Genomic DNA, 10,748 nt, shown 5'->3' on the forward strand with positions numbered 1-10,748 from the left:
TATAATTTAATTAGTGTTGTTTTCCCCATTTTCCCCAGGATTTCCATCTTGTTACTTTACAACATTCAAATACAAAAAAAAACAACAAAATTTCAATTCTGGTGATGATTAATTACTATTCTTCACAGGCCGTCACTGTGCGCATGCGCGTGAGTTTAACAGCTGTGGGGTCCGGAAGCGTGAGCCATCTTGCCGTGTATACGATCTTTGTCAGGCTCGTCAGCTGGGTGGAACTCCGACAAAAGTTGCCCGAATGACATTTTCTATCGGGATGGTGCTTTGACTCGGACCGTGGCGGTGTTGTTTTAATTGATTGCTCGTTGCCCTTCACCATGGATTTTAATGTTAAGCGGCTAGCCGCAGACGCCGGTACTTTCCTGAGCCGCGCAGTTCAAGTAAGTTTGGCCACTTAGGTCCTGAAAGTTGGTGACATCAAACGTTTGCTGGTAGCCTAGCCAGCCGGCTAGCGTTAGCTTGCTTGCTAAAGTATAGACGCGTCAGTGGCTCTTTATTGTGGACCTTTATTAGCTTGCCGGCCTTTTCTTTTATCAGAAAGCAGACAATATCTTCATAAAAACAGCGATTTTACTAAATAAATGTTTTAAACGTTCTGATCCCGGAGGCGGTTTGGTTAGCAGAACCATTGGAGCAGGCTTCCGTAAACTGTAAATAACCACCCAATATTTAATAACTAGTCCGTGCATGTTGCAGATGTCTCGTTATTGACAGGTATGTTCTACACCCCTTTCTGAAGACAGTGTGCACGTTTTTAGTTGGTTGGTTTCGTTTTCAGTTCACCGAAGAGAAGTTTGGCCAGGCTGAAAAGACAGAGTTGGATGCCCATCTGGAGAACCTGTTGGTCCGGGCTGAGAACACCAAACTCTGGACAGAACGCATCATGAAGCAGACTGAAGTCCTGCTGCAGCCAAACCCAAGTGAGAACCCGCTCCTTGTGTGTCACACACTGCTGCCACATTACAGTCACACATCTGTGTCCACACACACACACACACACACACACAGATGACCTGCAGAGCGGTCGCACGTGTTGCTGTGGTTCAGTAATGTGAAATGGAACCAGAAACGGTGTGGGTCTCCTAAGGTGTGGCGTGCGTCTGCCTGGGGTTCGGCTCACTGTAGTCCCATGACTGTAATTCAATTTTCTCGTTGCAGATGTCCGGCTTGAGGAATTTGTGTACGAGAAGCTGGAGAAAAAAGCCCCGACGCGGATGAACAACCACGAGTTGCTCGGCCAGACCATGATCGACTCGGGAAGTGAATTTGGTCCCGGAACTGCCTACGGTGGGCGAAACGCTGAAGACGTCTGAAGCATTTTAGCTTCTTTATGTTAATGCTTATCACTGGAGGCTTGAAGAGAACATCTTCCTTGTTCTGTTGTGATGGTAAACAGGGGTTTCATCCCCTGCAGAATTCCCCACAGATTAACAATCATTTGCGCTCATCTGATGCCAAAACACTCCTAAAGTCTCCTTTAATACCTCCTCTGCTCTCCTGTAAACATTTCAGGCAACGCGCTGATGAAATGTGGCGAGACGGAGAAGCAGATCGGCGGCGCCGAGCGGGAGTTCATCCACGGCGCCGCCATCAACTTCCTGACGCCTTTCAGAAACTTCCTAGAGGGCGACTTCAAAACCATCCTGGTGAGACACTCGTGTTGGAACACGGTTGCACTTATGGGGCCTCCGACGGGTCACCGTCTCCACGGGCGTTTACGTCCCCGGTTCGAGAGGTTCATTACGAGTGGAAGGACCCCGTCTTAGCGCGAGGGCGGCGCTCGCGTAGCGGCAATAATGTTGTGCTGGTGCGATGAACCTGTCCTTCTCTGTGCAGAAAGAGCGGAAACTGCTGCAGGTCAAGCGTTTGGACTTGGATGCAGCCAAAACCCGACTAAAGAAAGCCCGGATGGCTGACGCCAGAGCTGCCGTAAGTGTGCCCCTCGCCCCTCGCCCCTCGGCTCGGGGGGCTAGCTTAAATCAAGGGTTTGGTGGCTGTTTTAGCAGAGCGTTCCTCCAGCTGCAGTTCTTTTTGGGCGTGTCCTGCTGTCCCCCATCCCAAGCCACACAAGCCGTGACTGACAAACCTGATTACGCAACATTAAGCTTAAAGTCACATGACTCCGGGACGCTTGTTTCCTTCCCCTTTCTGGAGGTTCCTGCTGCAGCCTCCTATTTAATGTCTCTACTGTTTCATAGGCTGAGGATCAGCATTAAGGCCCTTCAGCCGTCAGTCTTCCTGCCCAGATTCGGGCTCGTGTCCCAGCAAAGATGTTTTCAGGACGTGTTCATGCCATGTTCACGCCATGTTTACGCCTTGGCGTTGATCTGCTAGTTGTTTGGCTCAATGGGAGGCCTGTTTGGTCGTGAACTAATATGTGAACCTCTGAACAAACGCCTGCTGTCAGCAGTGAGCTGAACGCTCCAGGACCTCTAAACATGACGGACGGACAGACAGATAGACAGGCAGGTAGACAGACAGACAGATAGACAGGCAGGTAGACAGACAGATAGACAGGCAGGCAGGTAGACAGACAGGCAGACAGACGTTTCTACTGTGACACCAGCAGCTCTAACGACTGTGTCACTGTTTTTAAAATGCAAGGCAGCAGATGTGCGCAGAGGAAGTGACGGAGGTGAGTGGAATGTTGGAGCCATCTCACACACACACACACACACACCCACGGACACAAAGTCCAACCGCCCAGGATCAGTGTAAAAAGCTGCTGTTGTCTGTGCCTCCATCTCACCCACCGCTCACCGGTTCTCCTTAGAGGACGTCCACACCTCCCAGTGTCAGCTGGACAGAGACGGGGACAGCGAGGGCCTTTGTCCCCCGCCAGCCTCGGCTCCACGCCATCTGTTCATGAGTCTCTGTCGCCATTGTCCCAGCAGCTCTCATATCGGCTCCTCTGGGTCAATATGAGGAGGAGGCCAGAAAGGCCGTGTGCACGTGTTGCCGCCGCGTCCTGTCACGTTCCCTCCTCTGTGCTTGTTGAGTCTTGTTTTGTGGTTTCCCGCCCGTCTTTTTCTGACCCACAACGCAACTTTTGGTTTCACTTTCCGGTTTGGCCTAAGATTCTGTCAAAGGCGTTGACGTTTGTGTGTTTGTTTGCATCGACTCTACCGTTGCAAGTGTTGCACATCTGAACACCGTGTGTGTGCGTGCGTGTGCGCGCGCGTGTGTGTGTGTGTGTGTCCTCAGGCGGAGCAGGAGCTGCGGATGACCCAGAGTGAGTTTGACCGGCAGGCAGAGATCACCCGTCTGCTGTTGGAGGGCATCAGCAGCACGCACGTACGTGATGCAGCTGAGTCCAGCTGCTGCTTTCGCTCTTGGACGACAGAACGTGCGCGCGCTCTGTCCCCGCGTGCGCCGCTACCGTCTGCATAGCAACATGTAGCATTCCTGCCTCGTCATTAGACCGTGTTTATTTAGAAACGCGCTCCTGCTCGTGTGTGTCCAGGCTCACCATCTGCGCTGTCTGAATGACTTGGTGGAGGCCCAGACGACCTACTACGCCCAGTGTTACCAGTACATGGTGGACCTGCAGAAGCAGCTGGGCAGGTGACCCCCCCCCCCCCCATATGATCAATGCTGCCTCTGACATGTGTGATTTGACTCCGACGTCAACGCTGTCATTCACTCCCCCTCCTCCCCACAGTTTCCCCTCCTCCTTCACCAACAATAACCAGTCGGCGGCGTCCGGGGGGGCCAGCGCTTCGGCGCCCACCATCCCGGTGTCGGCCTCCCTGCCCAGCGCGGGCGGCGGCTCCACGGCGTCGGGCGGGTTCAACGAGCTGCGCAGCTCCAGCGCCAGCCGCCGAGCCCGCGTGCTTTACGACTACGACGCCGCCAGCAGCAGCGAGCTGTCGCTGCTGGCCGACGAGGTGAGCGTGCCACCGAACGTTTGGGGGGGGGCAACGCGAGCCGGTAACCGCATCAACGCCGTGTCTGCCTTCACAGGTGATCACCGTCAGCAGCGTCCCCGGCATGGATTCTGACTGGCTGATGGGAGAGAGGGGCAACCAGAAGGGCAAAGTTCCCATCACTTACCTGGAGCTGCTTAACTGAGCCCCCCCCCACCCCCCCGTGATGTCATATTTATATCGTGTTGCAGTGACGGGCCTCGTTTCTTCGCCTCCGCTCGGCCCGTTCCCTCGCAGAACCAGGGTTCAGCACCGATGTCTTTGAGTGCAGCTGCACGCCCCCTAAAGCCACTTCTGCGTGTAGCCATGCAAATGTGCACCGTGTGCCTGACACCCCCCCCGATCCTAAACCTCTATGTTTATGTCCTTTCCCTTTGATGGTGACTGAAACCCTGGACCCTACATTCAAATGGACAAAGTGCACTTCAGGCTGAAGTGGAGAGTGATTCTGATCCTTCCCGAGTCTTATTTGATCATTTTTACACTCCCGTAGCAGTTAGGACGCCCCTCGTCATCAAAAGTGTCTTGTTGTTTTATAAACAGTAGATTATTTACTGTGTGTGAGCTTTTTCCCCAAAAATCTCTGGAAAATGAGTAAACGGCCTTATTCCAGTAGTGGTGATGATTTAATGTGGCAGATTAAGAGTCGGAGCCGCCGACAGACCAGGAGTTGGAAAACTCAGATGCCATCCAGTGCCTCTTCAGTCCGTCTCCGTGGTGGCTCCCCCAGCAGTATTGAGACTAAAAGTCTCCTCTGAATGAACCCTAAGATTCCTGAGTTATTGGGAAGTTTAAAACAAGCACATCTTTATGAAATAGAATGTGAGATTTTTATTATGTATGGTGTTGGTTTACCAGTAGAATATTGTCAAACTTGCATTTCAGCTCCACTAATTGGTCTCGCTTTGTACCGGGAGATTAAACTTAATTGCTACGCAGCTGCATCTTGTTTAATGGGTTGCTGATAAAAATGGCCAACGTTTGTACGAGGATCACATAATATGATGCATTCAAATAAAATCAATTGCCAACGTGAAGCTGTTTTTGATTTATGTCGCGCCCGGCTGCGATTCCTGCTGCGGCCGCCGGGGGGCGCCAGAGAATTAACTTTAAATTTAACCCAATGTTGTTTTTTGTTCTTAACTATGTGTGTGCGTACGTGCGTGCGTGTGTGTGTGTGTGGGGGGGGGGGGGGGGGGGGGGGGGGTCATATAATCGAGCTTTATAACAGCTCCTGTTGTCAATCCTTATTGTTAATGAGGCATTCTAAGCTGAGTTTGGAACCGCAAAGGTCGATGCTCTGTTTTTCAGTATTCCCTGACTCACACCCCCCACCCCCCACCCCCATTTCACAATTCCAAAGCTTCCTATATTTGCAGCTGTGCATCACAGACGCAGAAAAGACAGTAATGTCTTACATTTTTAAAATCCAGCTGAAACCTGCTCGAAGAGGAGCGAAAGCTCACAGCTTTTGTTCTGAAGGCTGATCCGGAGCAGCGCTGGGATCAGGAAGAGTTCGCAGGAAGCGCACTTCTATAAACTCCCTCCTGACTTCCTAAACCGCCGCCTGACATCATGCTGGACGTCTGTGGACAATATCTGTGGACAATATCTGTGGACAATACCCGTGTGTTGACCTTTGACCTTTAAGGGAGGTAAAAAAAAAAACCTCAGAAAAGAAACAGCAAACCCGACTGGAATTTTTTTTTAATGTCCTTTTTTTATGCCTTTTAATCTAAAAATAACAAAAGGAGTGTTTGGCGTGTCGAACCGACACTTCACACTTCAGATGAGCCTCAACGTGGCCAAGCAGAAACGTTTCCTCTTTCAACGGTTCACAGTTTCACTTATCACACACGAGTCGTATCGCCAGCCACATGCGAAAGAAACAGAAGGGCAGAGAAGCCAACTCTGCTGTAGGAAAAGGTTTGTAGGTCTTCCACACAATAATAGCTCACAACCAGGCTGCTGTCTAGCCAACTGGTAAAAATTCAATTCTAAAGGCCTCAAAAGGGTTAAAATTAGAGATAAATTCCACGGTGAGCTAATAGAATAAGTGGAGCCGTCTTGAATGTTGTTGGCAGAGGGAACGTCGTGATCCGCCCGGAGCGTTCCAGCTCCCGGTGCCTTTGTGCGACGATCCTGACCCTCATGACCTGAACCCTGACCCATCAATGGGCCCCGCTCATGTGACTGTAACCCCCCCGTCACGAGTTTGGAGAGGAGACGTGTTAATAACTGAGCTGATGATGGAGTCATGATGCAATTTAGGGAACAATGACTGTAGTTTACGTACGTGTAACACACCCACACACACCCACACACACACACACACACTCACACACGTTTCTGCCCAGTAAGCAGATAAAAATCCCTCTTGGTCTGTTTCGCAAGCCTCAAACCCTGTGGTGCAATCTCTTTCCTAACAGTCGAGATGTCGCTGGTCAGGAGTTGTTGGTTTTTTTTTTTTCTGGAGTTCACACCGCCCGTTGCCATAGAAACCGTGGCTTTTATTCCTATTTTACGCGGCGGCACCGTTCGATGACGTCGCGGTGCGTCTCCACAGGCCTCCGATGCGGCCCGAGTCCTCTTCTTTCTTTTTTTTTTTTTAGCTCGCAACCGCCGTGACCCCGCGCGCTACCGCTGTGGTAATTTGGTTTCTCTCTGGTTTCAAGCGCTGCACTCGCTCCTCGAGCAGCTCTCCCTCCCCCGAGGAGCGGCGTGCACGCCCCAATCTTCGCACCTGGAGCCTCGTAGTCATGAAAGGGGGGGGTTGACGGACAGTAGTAGCAGCAGCTGTGCGCGCCGCTCGGAGCGGCCGATCAAGCGTGAGCGTTACGTCAGAGCTGATCGTGCGTGTGAAGCAGGGGGAGGAAATCTCCCCCCCCCCCCCCCCCCCCCCCCCTCACATCTGGGCAGTTCTGCACATCTTAGCAAAACAGGAAATTTCATATTTCCTCTCCTGCTTATAGCTACAGTTTGTGTCACAGTACTTCTGCATATGTTCACACACGCACGCACGCAAACGCCACGGGGAGGGGAGGGGGGTGGCTTTTGGTTTTAAACTGCAGAGAAAAACGGAATTTTCTGTCAAAATGAGAGCGCTTTGGTCAGTTTTGGTAATGGTTTTATTTCCAAAAGTGATTTCCTGCTGCGTCAGTAGGACGCCGGCTTCAGCCACTTCTTCTTGATCGCGTCTTGTGGCATTTTAGGCCTGAATGTTTGGAGGACAATCAGCAAAATGACCACAAATGACAGACAGATGGGCACAAAAAGCAAAATATACCAGAAGATCGATTCCCCGCCCTCCTCCGAACACATAAACGAGTCCGGGCGGTCCACTCTGTGCGTCCATAGGAAGTGATCAACACATTCCAGCTCCGATCGTCCCACCAGGCTGACCGGTTCAAAGGCCTCCAGCCATTCGATCTGGCAGCAGTTGAACGGATTTCCCGTGAGGAAAATCATCTGCAGCTTCGTGGCCAACACGTTGGCCTGATCGGAGGGAAGAGCCGAGAGCCTGTTGTCCCTCAAATCCAGCACCTTCAGGTCCAGATCCACGAGTGAGGGGGGAAGGTGGGCGATGGCATTGCTTGAGATGTTTAAAAAGGTTAAACTTTTCAGACCGGAGAAGTCCAGGTCCCGGGTGTGAGTGTTCCCTAAGCCTAGATGTTGCAACGTCCTCGGGAGACTTTGCATGGACTCCTGGACGACGAGCCCGGGATTGTCGGACAGCTCCAAGTGTGTGAGCGGTATTCCGCTGAACGCGGACGACGGAACGACCTTGAGGTTACATCCTCTAAGGTAGAGCTGCCGCAGCGATGCCACGTCTGCCCAGTCCACACAGGTGGACAAAGTGTCCATGCTGACGTTAGCCTCCTCGGGGAGGCAAATGTCCACGCCGTTAAAGCTCAGATCAACGGATCGGAGACTCGGCAACTGCGAGAAAAATGCCGCCGGCCACCACCGGAGGTGATTGAGGCTCAGATTCAGGTACGTCAGGTTGCCGAGGGAGGACAGCGTGGCCTCGTCTGCGTGGAGCTGGTTCAGCCGGTTGTTGCTGATGTCCAACTCGTACAAGCTGCTGGAGATCTGCTCTAAGGTCAGATTCAGGGTTTCCAGGCAGTTGGTGCGCACGTGGAGCCTGTGCAGAGCTGACATCTTCTGGAGGAACCCCTGGGGGAAATAGTCCACCTGGTTTCCTTTTAGATCCAACGTCTCCACGGAGGCGATGTCCCCGTGAAGGCTCTCGTCCCACAGCTGGACCGTGATATTGTCCGTGTGCTCGTTCACGTTGTAAAAGTCGACGGTCGTGGTCAGATTGGTCGCAGTGGCGTTGGCCGCCAAGCGGTTGTAAAACCTGATGCCGTTGTGGGATAAATATAGGTTGCGCAAGTGGCTGCGGCTGGGCAAGAAAGGGAAGAAGAAGAGATTGTTGTGGGACAGATCGAGCGTCTCCAGCTGGAAAGTGGTGTTCAGGTCCTGTCTGGAGATGAACCACTCGATGGCGTTGTAGCTGGCGTTGAGGACAACCAGCTGCGTCATGTGGAAGTCGTACAAACAGGGGAGAGAGTTGAAGGCCAGGTTGAGCCTCTGGAGCTGGAGGGTGCCGTCGAAGGCCCTCTCGATCTCGAACATGATGTTCCTCTGCAGGTCCAGTTCTTTGAGCTGATGAAGGTCTCTGAAGGACGACTCGTCCAGCCTCATCAAGAGGTTTCCGGAGAGGTTGAGGTACTCCAGGGATGTCAGATTTTGGAGAAGAGTGGCGGCCATGTCTTCATCAAGCAAATTCTCTGAAAGGTCCAGAAGTCTGAGTCTGGGTACAGTCTTTAATGCATCGCTGCTTTCCTGGTAGCTCATATAAAGGTTGTTACTTGCTAAATTGAGACTTTCTATCAGTTTAGAGTCTCGGAAAGTGTTTGATTGCAGCTTCTCTAAGTGATTACAAGCTAAACTTAGGCTGATTAGCGAGGGGTAGCTGAAAGAGTTGTCCTGTAGTGTTTGAATGCGGTTGTAGTTGAGCTGGAGTTCTTTTATGTTGCCTGGCAACCACGCCGGCACAGACGTGAGCGTCCCGTTGTTGCAATTAGCCGACCTTTGTACCTACAAGGAAAGACAAAACTTTATTTCAGATTTGGGCTACAAAATGGTGAGTTCAAACCTCAACTTTAGCTTAGCCACCAGCAAAAATACCTCCGTCGCTGGTTTATCCTTAAATAACCGCAGAACTAAGCACACGTTTGGGCTAATTTAGCGCTAAATTACAGCTAAATTATTGCTCCCACGTCGTCTCCCTAAATGAATAATTCAAAGCAGTAGAACAAACGTCTGTAGAACGTGAGCCGAGTGTGTCGGGAGCAAAAAGATCGATTCAAACACGGCGACGTAATCTGGGTGGTCGTGATCAAAAACCCGGTTCAGGAGGTGCGTGTGTATCTCACCAGGCGGCACTGGCTGTGTTGCGGGTGACTCCAGGCCGGCGTCCATGTTAACAAAAAGCCAAGCAGGACGGGAGCGAGGCCGGAGGCTGGCATCTTCTCATCCTCACTGGTGGGAGACAGAAAGAGTCAGACTGGGAACGCTGGCCTGGGAACGCTGGCCTGGGAACGCTGGCCTGGTTCCACAGGACGGTCAGGTGGTCACAAACGCCTTCACATGCAGCCGCCAACAACGTCTTCTATCATCATCAAATCAAACCTGCACCCCGGCAGAGTTCGCTTGTTGGTTTTTTACTCGAATATCTGCAGTTGGGACACAAACCGCGCTGTTTGGCTGAATTCGGCCACTGGCTCGCTTGAATTCACAGGGACTTTCTCACCATCTTTCATCAGATTAGCTGAACTCGCCTCTTTCTCTCTCATCACTCACACATCAGAGCAACTTTGTAGCTCTAGAAAAGGAAAAAAACTGCACATCCAGTTTCCGTGAGACACCCGATCCAGATGCAGTTTTGCTAAGAAGACTCTATTTCTCTCTGTGCCCCGATGGTAACCTCCCGCCTGGCAGAGCGAACACATCAAGGCCGACTTCAGTTTCGCTCCCATCTGACAGATGCCCTCTCCTGCACACTAAAGCTCGTTTAACCTTCCCCTCCAGCGCGGCAGGCTGTGGCGCTACCTGTCTGTGCACGGCAGGAGCGCGCGTGTACTTACACTGCTGGTTTGGTGTGGAGTTCCAAAGCCACTGACGGTTGAGCCCCCGACCATAGCGCTGGCTGAGCGTAGCAGAGCGAGCGCTGGGCTGCGATGCTCTGCTGCCTTCCTGCCGCTCTGACTGAAAACGCCAGTGGCTCTTCTTACTATGCGCGGAAACAGGCAGCCAACGGAAGCCGAGTCACATGGACAAGCTGCAGAAGGAGGTTCACAAGTGCAACAGCAGAAGCCCCCCCCATCACAAGCCGGCTATGGTTGGGTAGCGCGACAGCTACCGCAGAGACCCAATAAGAGCACGCCCTTCGCACCTTCCACCCTTCTGATCAGTCAGCCTTCTAGAGAGGAAACCACTCATCACACACACCCTTCCTGCCTGATGTTTGGCCTCCCTTTAGCAGCACCAAACACACAAACAGAGGAGTGAGAACACGTCACACCCGCAGTGAACGGTTCCTGAGCTGCTGCAGTTGTGGGCTTCGCCGGCTGGATCTTCTGGGCTGGATCTCAGGCTGGTGAAGCTTCGCTCCCTTGCAGTCACTCATGGGGAACTGGGAATCAGGAAGTTCTTCAAGAGCTGATTTGGTCACGATTCCTTCCTGTTTTTGCCTCGGACGTCTCCAGCTTCTCACTTCTTAATCTGCTCTGAAACGAGGTT

The 10,748-nt window shown here is 52.1% G+C and overlaps 2 protein-coding genes across 2 annotated transcripts; one reads left to right on the forward strand and one right to left on the reverse strand.

Annotated features, from left to right (window-relative positions):
* Positions 1 to 176: 176 nt before the first annotated feature.
* On the forward strand, positions 177 to 4,978 carry sh3glb1a (SH3-domain GRB2-like endophilin B1a). Its single transcript, XM_003967813.3, has 9 exons — positions 177 to 395; positions 794 to 935; positions 1,174 to 1,302; positions 1,528 to 1,661; positions 1,852 to 1,944; positions 3,220 to 3,309; positions 3,479 to 3,579; positions 3,677 to 3,902; positions 3,979 to 4,978. Exons 1-9 carry the CDS (start codon positions 333 to 335, stop codon positions 4,084 to 4,086), a joined length of 1,086 nt encoding a protein of 361 aa, XP_003967862.1. The 5' UTR covers positions 177 to 332; the 3' UTR covers positions 4,087 to 4,978.
* A 2,073-nt stretch (positions 4,979 to 7,051) lies between these two features.
* On the reverse strand, positions 7,052 to 10,620 carry nrros (negative regulator of reactive oxygen species). Its single transcript, XM_003967821.3, has 3 exons — positions 10,094 to 10,620; positions 9,383 to 9,488; positions 7,052 to 9,044 (listed from the first exon to the last, which is right to left on the reverse strand). Exons 2-3 carry the CDS (start codon positions 9,473 to 9,475, stop codon positions 7,098 to 7,100), a joined length of 2,040 nt encoding a protein of 679 aa, XP_003967870.2. The 5' UTR covers positions 9,476 to 9,488; positions 10,094 to 10,620; the 3' UTR covers positions 7,052 to 7,097.
* Between the last annotated feature and the right edge of the window lie 128 nt (positions 10,621 to 10,748).

The sequence above is a fragment of the Takifugu rubripes genome, chromosome 10 (assembly GCF_901000725.2).
Source record: "Takifugu rubripes chromosome 10, fTakRub1.2, whole genome shotgun sequence".
Classification (NCBI taxonomy): domain Eukaryota; kingdom Metazoa; phylum Chordata; class Actinopteri; order Tetraodontiformes; family Tetraodontidae; genus Takifugu; species Takifugu rubripes.

Excerpts from the sequence above, each read along its gene's own strand:
- nrros (XM_003967821.3), bottom strand. The coding sequence starts at position 9,475 with ATGCCAGCCTCCGGCCTCGCTCCCGTCCTGCTTGGCTTTTTGTTAACA. Across the intron at positions 9,045-9,382 it reads AACACAGCCAGTGCCGCCTG|GTACAAAGGTCGGCTAATTG; the intron begins GTGAGATACACA and ends CTTTCCTTGTAG.
- sh3glb1a (XM_003967813.3), top strand. The coding sequence starts at position 333 with ATGGATTTTAATGTTAAGCGGCTAGCCGCAGACGCCGGTACTTTCCTG. Across the intron at positions 396-793 it reads TCCTGAGCCGCGCAGTTCAA|TTCACCGAAGAGAAGTTTGG; the intron begins GTAAGTTTGGCC and ends TTTCGTTTTCAG. Across the intron at positions 3,903-3,978 it reads TGTCGCTGCTGGCCGACGAG|GTGATCACCGTCAGCAGCGT; the intron begins GTGAGCGTGCCA and ends CTGCCTTCACAG.